The 25,009-nt window shown below is 36.8% G+C and overlaps 1 protein-coding gene across 7 annotated transcripts in view; it reads left to right on the forward strand.

The window, feature by feature from the left end:
• Positions 1-25,009, forward strand: part of LOC111048106 (BTB/POZ domain-containing protein KCTD1) — a 298,361-nt gene that overhangs the window by 230,280 nt on the left and 43,072 nt on the right. For all 7 annotated transcript variants that reach the window (XM_039430713.1, XM_039430715.1, XM_039430714.1 and 4 more), the window contains one exon: positions 2,920-3,120. In XM_039430713.1, the coding sequence (XP_039286647.1) occupies positions 2,920-3,120 (201 nt within the window). The remainder of the gene's footprint in view (positions 1-2,919; positions 3,121-25,009) is intronic.

A 25,009-nucleotide genomic window follows, 5' to 3' on the forward strand; every position in this document is an offset into this window, starting at 1 on the left:
TTTTATTGAATTGCAGTTTTAGTTTTTTTTGCACGGCCGGCCCTCTCTCAAATTCAACCATCAACCCTCCAGTACGATGCTACATCAACTATATTATACAATCCTACTCGGTTGAATGGGGGAATTCACAATATTACAAGCAAGAGTTGATAGTAATGAATATTATTGACACAAAGAGATTTACAAATCTAGGCATGGGAAAGTCAAATTCAAGATAGGTTGTAGATAATTATTTCTGAAGCATTGAATGAAATAATAACAAAACCCTAAGGGGTTTTGAAGAAAGGAGAGCATTAGCACACAACCGGGTAAGAGAGAGAGTTAGAGAGAGAGAGAAAGAGAGAGAGAGAGAGAGAGAGAGAGAGTGTGTGTTAGACAGAGAGAGAGAGAGTGTGTGTGTGTGTGTGTGTGAGTGTTAGACAGAGAGAGAGTGAGAGAGAAAGACGCAGGAGTGATAGAGAGAGGGAGATCGAGGGTGAGAGAGTGAGTGGGAGAGAGAGAATGAGAGAGGAAGCAATAGAACTAAATAAGGTTGAGATGAGAGACAATGTCACGCAGGAGTATTGTCCAATGGTGGTCACACACACACTTCTAGTCACACTAAGTTCTAAAAAGAATATTTCAAAGAAAGTACAGTCTGTTCCAAAATTGAAACCAGTTTACTTCCAAGCTATTCTGCCAGCTTATCTGACAGAAGCGTCAAAAACTGATAGCGACAACCAGAGACTGTTTTCCAGGTAGAGAAATTAGTCACGGACTCGCCCCGTCAAAACAAGACACTTCTTTTTCAGCACAAGAACGACAAAAGTGGCCACCGCCAAAACAAGACTGATTTTCAGTGCTAGGATGGATGTGTCTGACTTTGACGGTGGTGTATTTCGAAGAATCATCTTCATTTATTATTTTTTCGCCGGCTCGTTTTCGCTGTGTTTTAACACGCGAGTGATTCAAGCCGTGGGCGATTACCATTTTAATCGAATGTTGCGGTGCCCCCAGCCACCGCAACAAAGATAGAAATAAAGTAGAGATTGTTTGATTGCTCCATAGCCACTTTATTGGTGCGAGAGAGACAGAGATTGTTGGATTGCTCCCGAACACAGCAGCGATCTCTAGGCACTTCTATCCGGCATAAAAGTGAGTGACCTGTAAAAATATTGTAATTGCCCGTTTCTGATAGTCTCTTTCGCTATCTTCATTACTTTTTCTCACTCATAGTTTCTGTCCTTTAATCTTCTTCACCTATACTTGATGCTTCTCTCTCTTCCCCTACAACTGCAGCCAAATATTGCCAACAGCCAACAGTTTGCTCAGTAGTTGTTGGAGATGTCAATCTCGTTGTATCCATTCACGGTTCACCAAAACTACAAATTTCTCCGGCCCACTTTTACTTTGAAGGTCGTCCGCAAATGTCGGAAGAAGCTCTAGCTACAGAAGAGATCAGTTTACAAAATTATGTTGATGTTTAACATAGCCTACCTTCCTATTTAAGAGAATAATAGAAAATATCAAATTTCTCTGACTAATATTATATCAGTTCAATTATATTCATTTTTAATTTTTTATTGCGACATTTCGAACTACATCCAATTGTTCATGCTGTCGGATGATCAATAATACTTTATTCATATATACAGAGTGAGTCATATGTATGGGAACCCTTCAATAAATTGGAGACTCTTGTAAATATAATACTTAATAGATATAAGTTATAGCTTATAGATATAATTTATTGGTCAAATGCTCTACCTTTTGACGTACAACTGAATTTCAACCCTTCTAAGGGGGTGACTTAGGGGTTGTAACTCGAATATTTTTAATGTAAACACCCATTGAATGATACATCATTTTAAAGGCCTTTTTGAAACAAGAAAGGTGGCATCGACAATAATTCGCTATGATACTTGTATCCAAAATGGCGGCTGATTGAAGTTTTAGTTTTTAAAGAAATGAGGGGTAGTAACTCAAATATTTTGAACGTAAACACCCAAACATCATTTCAAAGACGCTCTCAAAACTAGAAAGATGACATCAATGAAAATGCTCTATGATACTTTTATCCAAAATGACGACTGATTAAAATTTATCAGTTATTTATTTAAAAACTAATACTCCAATCAGCCGCCATTTTGAATAAAATTATCATAGAACATTTTTATTGATGTCATCTTTCTAGTTTTGAGAAGGCCTTTGAAATGATGATTCATAGAACCTCCAAATCAGAAGTTTATGTTTCCGGTGTTCAAGTTCTCTGCAAACCTGTATAAAGGGTCAGGAATGAGCTGTAGGCTGATATGACTGATGGAAACTTAGTGCTCTATTCATATGTCAAACAACCAATATAGAGTTGATATCAACAAATATAGATTTTGTCTATCCTCATAGTGCAAATATATGATTGATCATATTGGCCAATATGAGAAGGGCATGTACATCAGTATGAACATGAGTAATACATTCCAGTTTCCAGAATGCACATGTTGAATTTGTCACGATAGATCATTGAAGCAGTTGAGCATCTGAGCTGAGAAAACAAATTTCCAGACTTTGATTTTATTGGAATCAAAATTTCAAAAAAAAAAAACATTTCATCAATCCCAGAACCTGATCAAATTAATTGCTCAGTTCGAATGAAATATTTCAATTAATATGCAATTATCCAGTGTCTATATTCAATGTTTTCACATTAGAATGTAATTTGATCAGCTTAACATAACTTTTTAAATGAATTGAAAGTGTAGGCTATTCAATTTCAGTTTCCTATCCTTATTTTTGGATTTTATTTCCTATCCATTTTGTAAATTAATTTGTATTTGAATTTTCAAATAAATATTAGTACTGAACCAAGCTCATGATTAGAATTGAATAATTAAGTAGATACGAGAAAATGAAATAAAAGAGAGTTTTTTTTTGTTTTTGCAGCACATCACCAGCCACCTCTCCGACAATGTCGAATTCGTCGTCGCCCACCCCTCCCTCAGCGGGTCACCCTCCACCGCCCCTCAATTACAACCACAAGATCACAGGCATCCCCTGCGTGGCTGCCGCCTCCCGCTACACCGCCCCCGTTCACATCGACGTCGGCGGTACAATCTACACCTCCTCGCTAGAAACTCTCACCAAGTAAGTCATCACACTTCAATTTATCATCAAAAAAATAACAATAACTTAAATTTGAAATTCATTTCAACATTACTAGAATAATATGAATGATTTCTTTTAGTATTAAAAAAAAATATGGCAATCCAAATACGAACAATATCCATAGCTATCTAATTCATGTTCAAATACTAAGAAGAGGAATATTTCTGTGTCATGGATTGGAAAAACGTTTTCCAAGTACGCTTAAAACGATAACAATCAATATATGGGATTTCTACACCAACTCCCAACATGGAAGTATTAAACTTGTTAAGGGATAGGTACGAAGGATAAGGGATGGCTGTGATTCAACAAACATTGTATGTTATTGAAATGGAAATGAAAAGAGCATAGTGGGTTTTATCAGTTGTTAGAAATAGCTTAGTTACAATATAACTCAACTTGAGCTACAGAATATATTAGGAACGATAGTAACATGAAAAATAGGGTAGTTATTGCGCTGGTGCACCAACCTACACGTGACTTATAAGTAGATGTTTGATTGAAATTGAAACCGTCGATAGACAATCGTCTCTACTACTCGTATTGGTTCGAATGAAGTCCGTTAGATTAGTGTGATTGGAAGCCAACAAGTAGGTTATTAGACAGAGCAAGCTACATGTGATTCAATATTGACTACCAGGCTCTAGATAGTACCAGAATAGAAGTCTCTTCATTCTTATCATGTTTGATTCTTTTAAATTAGTGTTTGAAGGCTGCAGAAAGAAAACTAATCAAACTTCAATTGCTCTATCATTTCAAAGTTCAAATGTGGCTGTACCCTTGTTGTTCCTGATTGAAACGTGTATTCTCAACAATCTCATGAGCACTGTTCCAATTAAGATCAAGAGAGGGGAGGCGAGAGAAAAGCCTATTCTAGTGACATTAACATTTCATCAGTTGTTGGCCAGTCAAAGTTAGGTCGTGAACTAAGCTGCTTTCCAAACTCCCACGCTACAACTCTGATCTTGCTTGCTCGCTTCTCCTGGGAAACAAACCATTCAACACCACACAACAAAACAGTTTGAAGAAGGAGAGAGGAGGAGTGAGTGGATGACGGGTAAGGAGGCTGACAACAGAGTAGAAGAAAAATAACAGAAACAAGAGACAACAAAGAAGAGGAATAAGTGACAAGTGGAAGAAGGTGATGATAAGGATGATGGAGAAAGGTTAGGAGAAGATGAAGAGAACGTGCCAGACTTTGATAAAGCTCGAACTCCGCCCCTTCTCACTGTCTAGTCCTTCAGAGATCCGATTCTTACACATTTACAGTCAGCGTTCGAAATAAATAGGCACGCGTTCTGTAATATAGGCTATTAATAGAGAAACCCGTGTTGTAGAGGTTTTGATTCACAGAATTAGGTTCAAATCATTTAATCTGTTCTCTCTACCTCTTGAAGAATTTATTTTTTAGGTTAGTCGGATTATCTTTGTTCATTGCCCGTTCAAAGATCAATGAAATTCTGAAAGTAACATGAGCTATAGAGGATATATTTTTAATTATTATTATTATTATTAAACGAAAATCCAAATTTAATGCTGTGATTCACCCCGGAGACTTCTGCTACTGCAAATATTGACAACAGGGTAAACAGCTAGATGGAAACTCGATGAGCAGTACTATTAGAAAATTAATTATTGAATAGTAGAGATCATCGAATTTCCATCTAGCTGTTTACCCTGTTGTCAATATTTGCAGTAGCAGAAGTCTTTGGGATGAATTACAGCATTCAATTTGGATTTTCGTTTAATAATAATAATTAATTCATTACCATTTGAATAATTGCAATATCTCAGTAATTTCCATCTGTAGATATATTTTTAGATTCTACTCTTATCATTCATACTTCAATTATCGTCTTATACCTATTTGAGTTGACTGAGAACAGGTAAAGAATTAAAATTAAATAGTAGGCTATACCAAAACTTTTGTGATATATAGAACAACTCTTATTCGAAAATGATAATGTAAATTACATAAAATCATGAGTTCCCTCGCTCAAAAATAATATTGAAAACTGGAGTTTTTCCTCTTACCACATCGTCTATGATCAAGAATAAGAATACTTGGATCGAGCCTGCGGCTGTAATGCAAGCCAGATAAGGCGATATAAGTTATTGATGTGGGATGGAGATGGTGCATAGATGAGAGAGAAAAGTGAGAGGTTAGGTTATAGTGGGAAGGGAGGGAAACGGTTTTAAAGCTATCCTTCCACGCAAGCCAGCGGCAAATTCTTGGGGCACTACTCTTCTTCCTAAACCTAAAGACCGCTCGCCTAATCGTAGTAAATATCAAATTAATAGTCTTCCGCTGCAGGCTAAAAGATGGGACCTGGCCAAACAACTGGCAACTTATAACGTCAATACAATATTCAGGCTGGAGAAAAGAGATTAATAAGACTGATTTATGTATGGCGAGATACAGCGCTTTACAAAAATCGCTCCCAAACATGAACAATGTTTCTTGCTAGTGCTCCTAGCAAGGCTTTTTCCCGGCGTCTATCAATTCCTTCGCCACGGGGCGCAAGGCTTGGCTGCCTCCAGGCCAATTTATTGGCTACGTACTGGGATTAGAACAATTCTTATATCAACTCCTTTCATCCGTCTCAACATCACTCCTAATCTATCTTTCTCTCACTCTCTTTATATCTTTCTCTCGCTCTCTCTCTCTCTCACACACATACACACACACACACTCTCTCTCTCTCTAGGAGGTTGTGTAGCAGAGAGGACATGGAGTCCTAGCTCCGCCCTTGATAAAGGCAATCAACCAATCTCTCTCAATAATTTCTCCTCTTCCCACAAATTCCCTTCAACTCCCTTCACCCTTATCTCTCACTATCACATTCTTTTACACTGACCCCTCTATCAATCTCTCTGTTTCTCTATTTCTCTTACTTTCTCTCTCTTTAGTGAACAAAAGGCAGATTCAAAATGATGCTAGTGATAGGCCATTAATCTCGCGCACCTTATCGGCTGTCAACATGCTCCTAAAACCTAATAGCTCGTTCAGAACTTGTAACCAAAATTATAAATTTATTCTAAATCGAGTTGTTTTTAAGAACTACCCATCTGGATTAATCCTATTGGGTTTCATGTCGGAGTTGCCGATAAGCTAGACAATATTTTGTCGTTTGAACTGTCTGTGTTATTCATCTACAAGCTATTTATTGCATATATATTATTCCGACTAACAAAATGAGTGACTGTGCTGGATGCAAGTTTTCTATTAACCGATCAGCTAGAGACAAAGTGATATGCAGTCAATGCAATTCAATATTTCATGGTAAATGTGTGGGTGGTGGTAAGGAATTGAGTGATGCCGAACTTGAGTTACTAATATCTACGTCTTGGTCGTGTAAGAGCTGTGTTTTTAAACTACGTTCACGAAGAAATAGTGAATCTGACAGTACACCTGTTAAAAGTAGTAATAGTAATTATTATGCAGCTTCGCAGCAACCTATTACAGCAGATATTTTTGAAAAGTCGTTGTTAGATTTTAAAAATCTGGTGTGGCGCACTCACACAACTTTCCTTGCCGTTATGAAAATTGATCACCTGACGCTAGTGTTCCCGCGCATCTCAAGTCTACTATTTAGTGATTTGAGCCAGCTGGTGACAGGGTAATAACGCTGGAGACACACATGAGGTCCGCTATCTCTTCATAGTGAATGATTTAATAGAATCAACAATAATTTGCAATTGAATAGTCACATTTTCTCGAATTTAAAGCTTATTTTCAATTTTAGGTGAAAATGTTACTGAACAATAATTGTAGAGATTTTCATGCTCAATCTACTCCACTTGATTTTTTTTTGTTTCAATTGTATCTGAAGCCCGATAATTGGGAATCTATCTGCTTTGATGGGGCGGAGCTCCTGAAATTTTTACAGATATGGGACTTATGGCAGTTGATAGAGCTTATCGATGACTATTTTAGGTATGAATTTGATCAAAATCATTGGAGCCGTTTCCGAGAAAATCACGAAAAACCCTGTTTTTGACAACATTTCCGCAATTTTAGCCGCCATCTTGAATTGCATTTGATCGGAATTGTTCGTGTCGGATCCTTATAGTGGAAGGACCTTAAGTTCCAAATTTCAAGTCAATCCGTTAATTGGGAGATGAGATATCGTGTACACAGACGCACATACACTCATACACACACACACACAACACACACACACACACACACACACACACACACACACACACACACACACACACACACACACACACACACACACACACACACACACACACACACATACAGACCAATACCCAAAAACCAGTTTTTTGGACTCAGGGGACCTTGAAACGTATAGAAATTTAGAAATTGGGGTACCTTAATTTTTTTCGGAAAGCAATACTTTCCTTACCTATGGTAATAGGGCAAGGAAAGTAAAAATGATATCCTCGATAGTCAGTCAAAGCTTGAGACGTCGCTTCAGTTTTGTCTTGATAAACTAATGTCTAACTCTGAGATTCTTGCTAAAAAGAGTCAAATAATTAAGAATCGAGAAAACATTATTTCATCTTTGCGAAAGGAGAATCTGATCCTAAGGGAGAGTGTTGATTTTTTGTCTGATAAATTCAACTCACTCGAACAATATGGCCGAAGAAACACTTTGGAGATTCATGGTGTGCCGGTGTCGCGTGATGAGAACGTTACAGATCTAGTGATAGCAACGTGTAAGGCCGTCGGAGTAAATATAGGCGCCGAGGCAATTGACTGTTGTCACAGATTGGAGATGGGATCTGGTCAACCGACTCCTGGTATAATTGCGAAGTTTGTTCGTCGTGACGTTGCGGATAGGGTGATCAGTTAAGAAACATTCTACTCGTCATGTGGGGTTACCGTGTGATGATCAGCCTGTTTACGTCAACGTATTGACCGCTAAGCGAAGGAGAATCCTGAATATGGCTAAAAACATCAAAGGGAACGCGACTTCAAGTATTTATGACTGGACAGATCAGGGAGTGTGAGGATTCGCCCTGTACATTATCGGCAGGTTTTTGTTATCAATACTGAAAAGGAACTTGAGAACTTCATGAATGGATAAGATTCATTGATTGCTCATATTTTTTCTTTTTATTAGTATAAGTCGAATCAAATAAAGATTCATATCTTTTAAGTTTTGTTCTTTATCATATCTTTTTATCAAGTGCTCATTTCTCGCTTAATTATTGTTTTTCTCTTTCACACAGTAATATTCATTTTGTTATATTTCACTTGTTTTGTACTCACCTTAGCTTCACTATTTAAAGGGAAATGTTTTTTTTCTTTCTCTGATTGAGGGAGGAGAGAGTGTTCAGCATTAACTTAACGTATTAGCATTTTCTTTTTCACTTAAGTCTAACTGGCCTTAGGCTAAATATTCTAAATGATTCAGTGAAGATGATTATCGAAAAATGATTATTTTATCAGTGGTAACGGGAACAGCAGGTACTATGTGTTGAAAATTGTAATTTTATAGTACGTTCAAAGTTGTAACTGTGTTGAGCTTTTTGCAAGCTGACTCTGCTCACCATAGTCTTCCTTTATCACTGTTATCTTTCTCTTTTGTTTTTGTGATTTGGTGTGCATTCTTGATTTCTATTCTACTTGGCGTCACGCTTCGATATGAAGCATGTCACTCTTCTATCTCGTCGCTGCCAACTACCCTCTCAATCAACCGGCTTCTCTCTTGATTTTCTCCTTTGTTTTTTTCTCTCTCTTGAATATCCTCTTAAAATGGTTCATAGTAATTAGCCTGCATTCTAATTCAAATTATTTTTTTATGATTTCAATTCGAGATTAGTAATTCTTTTTCATTTTTTATAAACTCTTTCTTGTGACTAAGTTACTGCTATAGTATGAATTGCAATCATTTATTAATATACTAATTAATGGATATGATTTAAAGAATCCATAACTTATTTTGTTCTTATTATCACAGATATTGATCCATCAGTTTTTTTTTCTGCCGGAGGCATGGTGTGAATATGAATATTATATTCTTTTTTATCTTAAAATCTTCATTCTCACTCTGAGAATTTCAATCTCTTTCTATATATCATGCTTATCGAGAACAGCATTATATAAAAATAGTCCCACCTTTTTAATCATTACTGGGAATTTTATAGTACACTTTTTATTTTTTCTACCTGCTTTTTTGTCCTTTCACTCATCTTAATTTCTTTTAAATTTCTGTTTAACAGTTATTTGAATATTGCTTGTTTATATTGAGTTATATATTATTATATTGTGTTTTCAATATATATATATATAAATAAATATATATATATATATATATATATAATATATATATATATATATATATATATATATAAATATAATCTACACTCCCATCCCCCATTCTGAAGGAAGGCTTAAAATCCCTTGAGCATTTCCTTCCCTCACGACCCACACCCTCCACCCCTTCAACCTGCTTCCTAGTAAACCTTGCCAAACTGGTGCTCACAAGCAATGCCTTCAGGTTTGAAGATGAATATTATCTTCAAACCCAGGGTACAGCGATGGGCATTAGGATGGCACCATTCTATGCAAACCTATTCATGGGCCTCCTTGAACAAGATTTCCTTTCCAAACAAACCCTATCCCCCCTGATATTGCTCCGTTTCATTGACGACATATTCCTCATATGGTCTAATGGACATGATACCCTCTCCCACTTCCTCAATCAACTCAACTCCAACCACTCTGTCTCCTTCACCTGGAATATTTCTGAATCCTCCATCAACTTCCTAGATGTCAATGTAATCCTTTCCAACTCCAATACCTTATCCACCAATACTTTCACCAAATTCACCCACACTCAACAGTTCCTACACTTTGAGAGTTGCCATCCCTACCACATCAAAAGATCCCTCCCACGTTCCCTCTCAATCCGAGGCCAAAAAATTTGCAGTGATCCCCACCATCTTGACCAGTACCTCAAAAAACTCCACCAATCCCTCCTGAAATGTAACTATCCTGAAAGGTTGTTACAGAAACAAATCTCCTCCAAAACTGGCACTAATCCAACCACAAAAAAATCCCAAATCCCACAAACTCCAAAGCTTTGTACCACCTACTTCCCTGGAATTGAAAACCTCAAACCTGTCCTTAAAGATCTGTTCCATGTCGTCTCCTCCAAACCCTCTACCAAACACCTTTTCCAGCAACCACCCACCCTCATTTATAAGCAACCTCCCAACCTCAAGAAAATTCTCAGTAAAAACAAATCACTTACCTCTGATGAAATCCCAACTCCACCTGGTACCCTACCTTGCAAACAAATCGCTGTAAAACCCGCTGTAAAACCTGTCCTATCACTGATTCTTCCATCTCCCTTACCAGTCCTATCACCAACTACACCCACCAAATCCTTCAATCCAGTAATTGCATCTCCAAAAATTGCATCTACCTCCTTTCCTGCAACTTCTGTCCTGCCTTCTACATAGGTGAAACCACCCCTGCCTTAAACCTCCGGATCAACAATCACAGGGCTTCCTTTAAAAATAATACTTCCCTACCCATCCCTACCCATGGCTCTGAGCACAACAAGAACTTTGACCAATGCTTCAAAGTCAAAGTCCTTGCCACCCTCCCTCCCACAGCCCCCTCCATAGATGTCAAGACGAAAGAATTGGCTTTTATTTGGGTGCTTGGAGCTGCTTACAGTCCTGGTCTCAACAGACAGCAATAGTACCATAACTACCAACTGTTTAATTAAATTGAAATAATTTTCATCATATCATAATAAATTTCACAGCTATCAAATATATATATTAAACGTTCAATAGAAATGGAAAATAAATTTCATTCAAGTTCAATTCTACAATTCCTTTCTACAATTTAAGTCTAATTCTTTTTTGATTTCCAATTTTAAATCTCCTCTTTTCTATCAATTCATAAGCTACATCTTTCCTTATCCATAACTCACTCAAATCTTAAATATCCCATTTGCAACCGCCCCCTAAATACCCCATAATGTCCCCTGAATCTGTACCCTTTTTCTCTTCATCCGTCTGCACCGCGTAATCTGTGGTCTCTGCTGCTTTTGACTCTCCGTGCGTACTCTGTGGTCACACGACCATTGGATTCAAAACTGCAGTCTGCTCGGTTGAAAAAGGGGACTCAGTCTCCGAAAATTTCCCCATTTCTAATGTAAGTTTTCAAGTGTTTTCAATCTATATCTTGTGTCTCCTGTTTCAATTTAAATTACAAACTTTAAAGTGTCTTCTGTTATGTGCCTATATTTTTTTCTCTTTACTTGCTGCTGTTGGTCGATTATGATGGCTCCTAGGGAACTGAGTGTGTATTATCAAAATGTGAGAGGTTCAAGAACCAAAATCCATGTATTATTGAATTCTTTACTTGCTTCTGAGTATGACGTGATCTTGCTGACTGAGACATGGCTGAATTCCGGGTTTTCTGACAATGAGATCTTTCATGAAAGATATGTCGTCTATCGCCGGGATCGACCCGGAAGTGGCTCCTGTCGCGAAGGGGGTGTCTTAATAGCGGTGCGAAGGCAGATCGAATCTGAGGAGAATGTTTTGATCAATTCATCTTTCGATAGTCATAGTTTTGAGAGTTTAATGATAAAAGTATTTGTTAGGGATGATCCTCTATACGTTAATGTTGTTTATTTTCTCAACTCCGCCAATTCTGATCATTATAATAGGTATTTCGATTGTATTGAGGGTTATGTCAATGTGATAGGTGATAGATTGCTTGTAGCAGGTGACTTCAATTTGCCTGATGTGATAGACTGTAATTATGATCTCCTTAATGGTTCTGTGACCGTTAAAAAGTTGGGGAATTTCCTAAATTTTTACTATTTGAAATCTATTTATAGTATTCAAAACTCTTATCTTCGTACACTTGATTTAGTCCTATCGTAGCCATAGAGCACGAACCCAATCCGCTGGTACCAGAGGATATCGAACATCATCCAGCACTTAATATAAACTTGCTGAGTGATATTGCTGTGAAAAGACGATCACTTAATAATGCTCCTCCTGTCTTTGATTCCCTTAGAGCAGATTATTTTGCTTTATATAACTTGCTCAAAGACTACGACTGGAGTGGCTTGTATGGAATTGATGAAGTTGATGCGGCTGTTGACTGCTTCTACAGTGTAATCTAAGAATGTTTTAATGTCACGATTCCTCTTAAATCAATTTCACGTGAACGGTCCTAGTCAAGGCGGGTACCTTGGTTCACTCGCCAAATCATTGAAATGGTGAAGAGGAAGAACAAATGTGCGTGTAAAAAACGGTCTTCAGTTGGTTACATGGATGAATTTCTAAGACTGAGAAGAGAGCTGAAATCTCTTATTTCAGAGGCCTATCGGAATTATGTTATTAAGGTAGAATCGGATCGAGGATACAATTCCAAAAAATTTGGACATTTGTTAATAATAAACGCAAGACTAATGGCTTTTGTGAGAGGATGTCGCTGCATGATGAAAATTTTGTTGGGGATGATATTCCTTCAGGATTTGCTGAATACTTTGGTTCTGTTCTCTCACCATAGTCACGTCCTGCTACAATAAGGGTGATTCGCTTGATTTTGTTTATAATATTACAATTGGTACTTTGGAAATATTGTCAATATCAGAGGATAGAATCAAGTCAGCAATTGATAGATTGAAGCCGAGGGTGGCTCCTGGGCCTGATGGTGTTCCTGCCTTCATTCTCAAGGGTTGTTGGGAGCTACTAATTGGGCCTTTGAAGTTCATCTTTGACTTGTCACTGAAAACTGGAGTATTTCCGAGCAGATGGAAGATCTTGAAGAAAGTCCCTATATTCAAATCCGGTAGGAGAGATGAGATCATGAACTATAGACCAATAAGTATATTGTCAGTCTTTGCCAAAGTTTTCGAAAGATCACTTTATGATAGGATTCTTTGGTATCCATGCCCTATATTGTCTGATAATCAGCACGGTTTTCTTCCTGGAAGATCAGTTGTAACAAATTTGTTGGAGTTCACAGTATCTGTCTCTGATGTGCTGGATGGATGCTGGTGGGGAGGTTGATGTTATCTATACAGACTTTAGTTAAGCCTTTGATCGTGTCAATCACGGTGTATTATTGAAGAGACTATCTCAGCTAGGCTTCAACACTGCATTAATTGAATTCTTCAGGAGTTATCTATTGAACAAGGAAAGAATTTTGTATCTGAGCAGGGAAGCATTTCTTGTACTTACTTCAGTACATCTGGTGTTCCTCAAGGCAGCAATCTGGGACCCCTTCTGTTTTTGCTACTGTTCAATGAGCTACCCCTCCAGATACCCAACTCCAGGTGTTTGATTTTTGCAGACGATATGAAAATCTTCAAAGAGGTGAGAGGCTTGAACGATTGTTATTCCTTGCAGGCTGACGTTGACAGGGTTGCATTGTGGTGCCATGAGAATAAACTTGAAATGAATGTTAAGAAGTGCAAATGTATGACCATCTCTAGAAAATCCAATCCAATTAGTCATTCCTACTTGATTGAGGGTGTTTGCTTGGAAAGGGTTACAGTTTGCAGGGATCTGGGCATTGTTTTCAGTAGTGCACTGTCCTTCTCAGCACATGTTGACCACGTCATAAGCAAAGCAAACAGGCTCTTGGGCTTTGCCCTGAGAAACTCTGCTAGTTTCAATAATGTTAAAACTGTGGTAACCCTGTATCAATCTCTGGTCAGGAGTGCTCTTGAGTATGCTCCCATTGTTTGGAGTCCTTCCACTCATCTGGATGCATTGAGAATCGAGCGGGTGCAGAATAAGCTTCTTCGCTTCCTTTTCTACATGAAAATCGGAAGAGCATGTCCTCTGGGTTTTCTAGTCTCCTTGCAAGGATTGGTTTTCAGGTGCCCTCCTTCAATGTAAGAAGAGTATCCATATCCCAAGGTCAAGAACTTTGCATAATTATTGCTCTCCATTAAACGGAGCACTGAGGCTTTTTAATGATTTTTGTGATGGAGTTGATGTACATGGCCATGCCAGTGAGGCTATCGTTCACTGAATACATCAATCGCAGTCTTTGGGATAAATTCAGTTGCTCTGATGCTCTCACTCTGATACATTTTCTTTGGTTTTTTTCTCTCTCAAGCATGCTTTATTTTTGCACATGAATCTTTTGTTCAATAATACTTGTCTCTCTTTCAAACTAGTAATTCTTAGATTAGTCTCACATTATTTAATTTTTTTCAAATTTACATGATTATGTATGTAACACTCATATTATATTTAGTATAGCTTGACTTGTTAACCTCAATATTTTCTTTTCTTTGCTTCATAATAATGTTTTCCAATTTATTCATCCGTAGCTTTAAATTACATTGAACATAATTCAATTTCTGTATTGATATTAGTTAATTTTATTTCAATCAATCTCTACTTCCACATGCTTTCCATTCACCATGCTTATATTTATACCCAATTGCTTCACAGCACACACTTTATGAATGTAGTATCATAATTATCTTCCGTATCTTTCATTGTATTACCATTTATTTTTCTTTTCTTACATGTTCAATTTGTTGGTAGATAGTAGTGGAGACTGATTTGGGCGTAATGCCTGTAGTCTTCCTTCACATTCTAAATAAATAAATGAATAAATAATTTTATTATCTTTGCATTAATAGTTTCCTTCCATCTCTCCCACTTCGAAAATACAACATTTTTCGAGTCTTTCCCATTGTAAGAACATTTGCACGATTCGTTTCAATGAAATATCAGAAATGCTAGTTAATTTCCTACCTTTCATTCGGTTTTCGTTTATTTATACATCATACATGTCGTAAGCTATCACAAGATAAAATTGACAATCGTCATACAAAGTTCAATACACGTGAAAACGCATAGAATCCAAGACTAAATCCAACAATACAAACTCATATAATAAAAACTACGATAATTTAAAACGCAACACTTTTCAGTTATATTTCTGTATGTAAACGTGACAGATTAAACACAACAAAAATATAGAAGGTGAAAATTACAAAGCCTTCAAACTTAGTAGATTGTCGACATTTTTTTTCAAGAAAAAGCAAGGAAATCATAAATTAACTATTGAAAGTTCTTACTTTTTTATTCAAGAAGCATTGAAGAATTGACACGGTTAGATAACAGCGAACCGTTGATATTACTGTATCTTATGTCTAAAACTCTGGATGAATGAGCAAAATAATCAATCGATGATGTATTGGAGGTGAAAAGTTACCATATGAAAGAGAGAGATTACACAAGATAATATCTTATAAAATGTATAATATCACTGAATCGTAGTCTAGTATTAATACGCTCTATACGCATTTCAAATAACTTGTTAACAATAAATAATGAGTTCATTTCAAGGAATAACAGGATTGTAATAACATAGTAATTGAATAAAGACCATTCAAAGTATAATCAGTAGGACACCTTGTACAGAATCTCGTTTCCTTTTATCCCGAAAACACCTATAAAAATATTCCTGTTCATTGAAAAATGTATTTAACAGAAGGCATGAGATTCCGCTACTTGGCAAGCTTGAAATAATTGTAATGAAGATGACGATGATGATAATAATGGCAATGTTGATGAGTTATGATTCTGTTGAGAAATGAGCAGCTAGAGTTAATAGACGGTCAGATCGTTCACTATTTTTTAATAGCAGGCTTCACATTGACTGTCAGCGTTTGATTGATGCAACCCCATCAAGTTGATCTCTCTCTCACTCTCTCTCACTCTCACTCTCTCTCTCTCTCTCTCTCTCTCTCTCTCTCATACACACACACACAAACTCTCCGCCACTACAGTGGAGTTTTGTGTGCAGTTGCCTCTCTATTAGTGGCTCTCAATTTTCAGCTGCTTTTCAACAGCAATTTCAATATTAATGACTTGTAAACTATAACGGGCGCCCGCTTTACGGTAATCATAATTTATTACGTGGAATATCATTAATTTGGGTCAGGTTTAGTGGGAATGCTGGAGCTGATATCTCAATCGGCTGAGGAGGGCGAGAACACGTGTCAAATTATCGTCACAAGATGTCGCTTCCAATCACCGCCAGTGCCCAATCACAAGACAGATGATCGCGGATGAACTGACTAGATTGACTCTTTCGGCCTCCGTTGGTCCAACATAAGTTGAATTCATGAGCAAACGTTCATAAAATATCATATGGATATCTATGATTCCCCATCCTTCCACTGTTTTTCCCCATCCCCTGACTCTGTTCATTGAAGACCATAATTAATGGAAACATGGTTTTCAATGTTTCATAATGTTATTATGCAACAGTAAAACAATTATTATGTACTGTGACAACACATTTCTCGAGCTAACTTACAGGGTTCGAAACAGCAAGATGAGAAGCGATACGATAAAATTAACTCTCCAGTAACTCAATAAATTATTGATCCTTCAATCATTTTATTTTGTTATAATTGCGAGAGCTCAAAATGTAGCTAATATAATAAACAAACATCTTTGTATTTCAAGATAACATAACCTTTCATACTTGCAATCATTTGTTTATAGCATTGGGCAGCCAAAGTTAAATTTATAATCAATATATACTATCTATTCATTTCTAATTGATATCTATTAATTCATAATCAATAGATATTTTCTGTCAATCAGCCGACTGAACTGGTATTCCTTTCCCTGACATGAAAGAATTCAACCTTTGTATTATGTCATAAATTATTATTTTGATTATCTTACAAGGATGCGTTTTCAAAAATTTAGCACACAGAACTCAATGATTCAAATATTCATTTCATTGAGACTTCTATTCAATTTTGTGTAATAATCATTTGTAGGGGTGCTTGCCCCTCCATTGTCAAACACTCGTTAGTAATATTGTTATATGCTTTGCAACTTCCCTCTCCCTGAAAGACTGGTTGGCACATTTGGCTTGCATGACTCTATGTGGACGGTTGAAGTGTGCAGTCGTCACTTATCCTGGACTTGAGAAATCATGAATTAGGCTTTGACGAATTTAATTATAAATGAACTAGACTGTGATATGAGTTTTATGTCTGCGTTCTGATAATACATAATACCTAATGCTCCGCCAGCTGAGAAACATCAGCGTGGACATGGAAACAATCCTTGGGCAGATTCGGTAAGTCCTCAGAAAAGGCCCTTAGATGAACCAGACATTCTGTCTGTACATAACCTGATAAGGCGAGCCTTAATATAGGCCTAATACAAAAAGTAAACATAAGCGTGATTTCTTGCATTGAGCACATAGCATATACAGAGATTATAGAATGTAACGTACACATTCTTTATGCTAGTTTAGCATATTATACGCTCATACATTGCAGATATCATTACTATATTCAAATAGAATTAATTTGTTTGTTGTACTGTACTGTGTATTATGCGAAAAATTGGGTGATATACGAATTGTTACAAATGAATGGGCATAACTTATATAATAACTATCAATGTGTCTATTCTGTAATCATAATCATCCAGGATTGTTTACAAGAAAACCTTTATTTTTTTATGGAATTAAGCGAATGAGAAACTGTAAACCACAACACAAATCATAACTCAGCTATATTTTCCAGAAATATAAGAGTTAAATACAGTAGCGGCTCGTGATCTTCTAGCTTGGGGGTTCAACCTCATGATCTATTGGAGAGAAAGGTCAATAGGATATAGAGTATTGCGCATAATCAAGTGTAAACGTGATCGATAATAATTACACCCCAAAGGTTGAGCTTATTTTCTACAAATATAAATTTTTTGTCCTGTTCATATTTTTCTTGTTTGATTTTTACTTCGAGAGTTGGTCACCATTATGTTTTATTTTACACCTACCCTCAATATTAATATTGTTTGTATTTAACAAATACTGAACCTTATTCATATTTCTTCATCAAAATGCTGTTACGGTAACACAATAAATTATATTCACACTCTCACTAAAAGAAAATTAACACACTAGAAATACTCACGAATACACAAAACTCACTAGAAATTACTATATTCTTCTACACGCAAAACAAATTTATATAACGAAAAATGCAGTGAGATCTATCACAACTGTAAACAGTGTATACCCGTAACCATACCGTATAACCTCAAAACTGTCATGCTTAGGCTACTTCTTGTTTACCGCTTTTTTACTGTTTACTGCCACCAAATTTAAATTTATTGGTTATAAGCAAGTTCAAGATGGCACTGTATCCGTATCACGAATACTCACGATTCATTCCGAGGTTTACCGAATGCTTCACTTGCCTCGGCTAGGTTCGGCTACTCTCGGATGAACTCGTGCAAACTTGGTTCACACAGGATTGTGAACCAAATCCGTGCTAGCAAACCGATTCCCCTCCTCTGTTCCACTCAGGCCCGGCCCCAGGGGTGGGCGGACCGGGCGGCCGCACAGGGCGGCAGGTTTTGGGGGCGGCCAATTTAAAGGAACGGAAAATTTTAAAATACAAATAAATAATAAATTCATAATTTCAAATGTGAATGGTAAAATTATATAAGAAGTTTTTCAACCTCGAGCTAATGAAGACTTTTCTAAGATCAACAATGTCCCAGGAACGTCTGAGTGGTCTAGCGAACATAAAATAGTTCAGTCCCCAGATCTTGAAGAATTGGTGAGGGAATTGCAAAGGTCAGACGAGTTCTACTTAATTAAACAGGTGTGTTAAACAAACTTGTAGAAATTGTAGTTCTAATTACTTAGCAAGTTAAGTAGGCCTAATACTATGTTGCAGTGTACGTCTTAAGGCTGTGCAAAGGCTAAAAATAAACTTTCTTGTACTGGTGATATTTTTCAAAGTTTTTCGATTTGTACCGGTATATATCAAAATGAAAAAGTTTTCTTAGGAAAACATTCTCTTCCAATCATTACTTTTTGAGATATGAACGCCTAAAGTTTAAATTTTTGGGACAGGACATTTCAAATTCGGTAAGAGATAAATTCTTCATGGTATTGTTGATTGAATAGAACAAGAAAATGTTGAAACATTTTCTGAAAATATCAATTTTTGAAAAAGTTATTCAATTTACAAAAAAAAAAACTCAACACTATTTTTGGTCATTTTTAGTAAATTGAAAAACTTTCTCAAAAATTGATATTTTCAGAAAATGTTTGTTTTATTAAATCAAAAATACTATGAAGAATTTATCCTTTGAATATTATGGATTCATCTCGTACCGAATTTGAAATGTTCTGTCCCAAAATTTTAAACTTTAGGCGCTCATGTCTCAGAAAGTAATGATTGAAAAAAGAAAACTTTTTCATTTTGATAGCTTGATCCTTAAGCGATCCTTGATCGTGTTCTCGCGCGCCTCTCCACTAGGAAATACTGAAATGAAGTGCAACTAACGGTTGATTCTCATAGAACATGATCTCATGAGCTTATATCATTGTGCGAAATATCACTGTGAGGACAATATAGATGGTGATGATGGTTGAAGCTAAAAATGCCCAGAGGGATTTTGAATTTTACATCTAGATTGTAATCGGGATATATTGATCAAATACTAAATATATCCCGATCGGGATACTAAATATGATCAAAATTGATTTTTTTCCTTAAAATATCACTCATATTTGAAAAATCATAGCTCAGTACTCATTGGAGATAGAGAGTTCCGAATGATCAAATTTCATTCAGAATTTTATGATCTTAAAAAAGGCAAGAGCAAATTTTTCTGTCCGATCACTAATTTTGCCGGAAATAGCTGAAAACTGGAAAATGAACCTGAAATACGAAATTTTTGGGCCACTCTGTATTAGCACAAGGGAATTTTACATGAAGAATTTGGTTCTGAACCTCTCTCATGTATCCAAATAAAATATTAAAAAATCAGAACTACGACATAAATTGCAAGCAAACCCCCATTTTTATGTCTATATTGACTGGACTTTACTGTTCCCCAATATTTATAATTGTCAAATATTTGTTTAAATGTCAATAACTAGTGTTAAACATAATTTTTTAGAGTTTACTGAGACTCTGTGGTGTCGCATCACAGCGGAGACACAATAGTAACGCTGGTTACACACTGGGCGGTTTCTGCCGCGGCGGCGAAACTGCCGTCGCAGCCTCGAAAAAAAGTCAAGCTTACACATTCAGCGGAAAAAATACCGCCAAACATCGAGCGGCAAAATATGATCAGTATGATCGTATGAACAGTAGCCAAAATAATTGTTGTAGTTCTTCATCGCAAATGTGTTGTGACTTCACTGTTTCATGAGTGTTCAGTTAATTGTATTTTGCACATTTTCCAAAAGTATATATTATTAAGTGTTTAACTTAAAATGGAAAGGCAACAACGTTTACCACGTTTGTTGTGCCGTCAAAGAAAAAGAATACAGCAGAGAAATCGCCTTGGATTCATTGAAATGAACGTTTTTATTAAATCGACAGCGATATACAACATATTACAGTTTTTTTCTTGTCATCCAGAGTTTCAAAATCCCCCCTAATCTCATCCATACACACTTCCTTCCACGCATTCCTTGTTGCATCTCGATCCTTAAATATGTCGAGGGTTTTGTCCCACAAAACTGGCCTCTGTTCTACAAATGATATTAACAACTCATTGTCTATTAACTTACTCATTTTCTCACACTCGTCAACCACAAACACTTAAAACAATAAATAAATGTTATAAACAACTTACAAACTTTACAACAAGACACAAATTAAAAGGCTGATTTTCAAAGACCTCTGACTTGGAGCAACTGGGAAAGACGACTGATTAGCGGCGACGGTAGACAACCGCCAAATGTGTTAACGCCCATTTGGTCACGTACGCCACTGCGTAGACAAGAGCAGCAAAACACCGCCAGCCGCAGTGGTAGTGAACGGCTGCACAGCTGCCGCCAACGGCAATATAGCCGCGCGGCGTTTCTGCCTCCCAGTGTGTAAGCTTCCATTCAAGTTCATAGACTACTGCTCGAACGGCGGCGACGGCGAAATTACCGCCCCGGCAGAAACCGCCCAATGTGTAACCGGCGTTAGGCGATCGCTCAAGGAGGGGTGGAACCCGGGATTAACAATTAAAGACGGGATACTTGCGAGGGGGCGGCAGTTGCCGATCTCGCCCAGGGCGGCAAAGTCCCTAGGGCCGTGCCTGGTTCCACTACCATACCCAGCCCTGTTTCTGGGTTCACATCGGGAAATGAACACTGCTTTCCATCTCCACCATTCCATCGTCATTCCATTCGGTGCTGTTTCAAGCAAGCCACTCCGGGCTCTCAGGCACCGGCCGCAAAACATCGACATTAAGTTTACGTAGATGAAAAATGTTGTGATGTAATTTAATGAGTATAAAATAGAAATATAATTATTTGAGTTGCAAATTCATCATTGTATAGGAAGTTGATTCAATTCTGGGGGTTCAATGAACCATTGAACACATAGGACGAGCCGCCACTGGTTAAATATACAAACTAGATAAAGTATATTTGATTGCTGGAAATAACTTCATTTTGTTGGTGTAATGCTTCTAAATCCTATAAACTCTAGATATCACAAAAAAGGATGTTCTTTTTATTGTGGAAGTATAATATATATTCAGTATATAATTTCTTTTTTATGAGTGTCTGAATAAATAAAAACTCTCTAAAAACCTTCTCGGTTACCTGCCGGTTACAACTTCAGACTCCACAATTATTGCAAACGTACGATCAATGCTATGATGAGCACTTCGAATTTAACTACCATTTTTGTTATTTCAATGTCAGTCATGTTGTAAACAAGCACGAGTTCCGTTTTTCTTAGTACTTCGAGAAACGTTATTCGGATATCTTGAAAACTAACCCACGAAACACTGAATTTCTAGACTGAAACTCTTTACCTCTCGACCCAGAATCTTATAATCTACTTTTTTTCTCTCCTTCTTCCACTTTTACCGCTTCTTTTTCCACTTGCTCCATTGTTGACAGGTGCATCAATCATTGAGCGTGCTACTAATCAGTAGTTTGGATTATACTGATTTGGAAACTTAAATACACAGTACGAGGAAGCTTCCATCCATCTGTGCGGATCTGGAAGAAGAATAAATAGACGTGAGAAAAACCTGTTGTGTGCTACTGCCAGCTCACGGAAGCGCCACAACTTGAAAAAAGATGGAGTTCAATGAGGAAGATATGAAAAAGACAGAGAAAGGATGACCAGAAAATTAGAAATGGAGAGTGAATTTGAAAAAGAATCTTCAAAAGAGAATAATTCAGGTAGAGGAGATCAATGGAAGGTGAAAGAAATCAGATTATGTGCGAGAGAAGATGGGATGAATGAGAATGAGAAATATTAGAAGGAGAAAAGAGAGAATGCTAGTGGAAGAGGGAAATACGAGAATGGAGACTATGATGAGTTAAAATATTTAGGAAGTGCTTGACTGTATGGAAGAAGTATCATTTCAGTTATTACTATTACTATATATCTAATATTATAGCTTGTATATTATATTATTAAACTATATCACTGTATCACAACTGTACATTCTGTATCGTACCACGAGGTTTATAATTATTAGAGAGACGGAAAGAAGGTTAAAAAGAGAGAACGAAACCGAATAACTAAAATTGGAAATAATGTGTTTCACTGGACAGATTTTTTTTGAATTTCAACTAGAAGATTGATAGAGTAGGCCTACCAAATAAATATAAATCCGTTTGTAAACAAAATATATATTCATGATTAATAAAATGGGATAATTATTAATTCTATAACGTTCTAAAATAATGCAACATCTAAAAGCTATCTGCATTATGAGAGTTTAAAAAAATATTGGGAATAGAGTGAGAAGATTACTCGAGAAGAGTATTGAGAAAAAAATCAAGAAGAAAGAGAGAAAATATCATTTAAAGTCTTGGAATGATAAAGATTAAGATATGCCATCTCTTAAAACAAGAATTTTCAAAAGAATAAGAAGGAGACAACTGTTGAACAAATAAAATTCATCAAAGCGAAAGCGTCTTGATCGACCCGGCCAGCTACCAGCTAACCTGACCTGTAGCGGAATATTTACGACTGATATATAGCCAGCTATCGGTTAATAATTTGTCACGAATGTTTGAGAGGCAGCCGCAGGCCAACTAACAAATCCGGCCGTTTCCCACGCTCCCTATCATAGTCAGCCTTATTTGTGACGTCACTTTCCCAAGGTTTCCGCTGATTTTTTAGCCTAATCGCAGCTCGTGAAATGACAATCAGTCAGTAAGAGGAGGAGAGAGGAAAGAATAAGAGGAGAGATGAGAAGAGGAGAAACGAGTAGAGTCCAGGAAGTGTTAGGTTTCCACACATCTCCAGTTGAAAGTAGACAAGTCACGTCCGTTGAAGAGTGAATCTATTTCGACGAATTGGTAGATGGTATGATACATTGCATAGAACGTTGTGTAGAGCTGAGAAGAATTTCAAAAATATTTTTGGCTGATAAATACTCCACGCCGTTTTCGTTTTGGCTGTTTTATATAAAATTAGGTTCTTTGTAAAGTTCCAGTTCGAACGGAATCTCAGTTTAAACCAATCAAATTCGTTAAACTCTAGTTCAGTTTTATTTTCTATTCTCCTTTTTATATTATTATTACGTCTAGGAGACTCCAGTTATGAAACTCCAGTTAAGACAAGTCAGATTGATAGGTGAAACATTCTTTCCAATATATATCACCAGGTTAACTCTTATATTACGTTATAATGTTTGCTATAATGACATTCATTCTGAGGTTAAACTACCAGCTGATTCAATACAGTTCAGGCTTTTACTGTGCGAAGAATGTTTTGATTCAAATTAGTATTTAAAAATATATGATCTATTGCCTAAGGATGAATTTAAAAACTGAAATCCTTTATCAAATTTGACAGGTTCCACACGCAATAGCAACAGTATACTATCTCTTCTTTCTTCTTTCTTCCCACATAGTTTATTTGTCTTTTACGTTGATAAAAAAGGGAATGTATATTGGTAATTTATCAAAATTCGTTTCAGGAAGTAACTTGCACAAAGACATCACATCATCAATCTTTACTAAAAAACTAGCTTGATGGAAATGTTCAGTGGTTGGAGAAGTAAGATACAGTCACAGGGGTTGGAGGGGTTGTAGCATGGTGATCGGTCGTTCCATATGGACGTGAGGCCAACGGGTATCATTCCAATTGCATCACGATTTTGGACATTCTTCCGCTCACTCACACTCACAACGAAGGAAGACTCACTCGACTCCCACAATCGATGCCTATCTCCCAGTGTAGGAGTCTCCCAGTTAACTCCCAGCTCTCATCAGATCTCAGTGCCAGATAGATGGGGAATTAGTCATACCAGGCTTTTTCACCTATTACGATTTCTCAGAGTTATCGATTCTGAATATTTGATGAGCTTATAATGGTTGACCATCTGTCCTGATGAACTTTTGTATCACTAACTGACTAGTTAACAGGTTTGATAGAATTTTCTGTAATTTATAAGATATGTTTATGTGAATGCTTGCATAGATTGCATTCTTCCAGTTATCAAAATAAGACATGAGATAGTCTTGAATGAACATTACTTCTAGTTCAATATTGGGATAAAAAATTTAGTGGAAAATGGATGATAAATACATATTTAGCACAGAGACTTTACAGATGAACATCAATATTGGTCAAATTCAGATGATACACCTGAACCTCATTTGAGAAATTATACTTATCTCTATACTTATAAAAGGCTAAGCCCCGACAGACTGAAATCACACCACAGCCCAAACTACTGAGCCTAAAAACTTGAAATTTTGCACGATTGTTTATGGTAGCCTGAAAACATCCACTAAGAAAGGATTTTCAGAAATTTGCCCCCCTGAGGGAGCTAGGGCCCCCCCAAAATGTTGTACTTTTTAACCGCTCATTGCACAGAAAAGTCATGAGGAACTTTTTTGTTCAGCTACGAAAAA

The sequence above is a fragment of the Nilaparvata lugens genome, chromosome 6 (assembly GCF_014356525.2).
Source record: "Nilaparvata lugens isolate BPH chromosome 6, ASM1435652v1, whole genome shotgun sequence".
Lineage (NCBI taxonomy): Eukaryota > Metazoa > Arthropoda > Insecta > Hemiptera > Delphacidae > Nilaparvata > Nilaparvata lugens.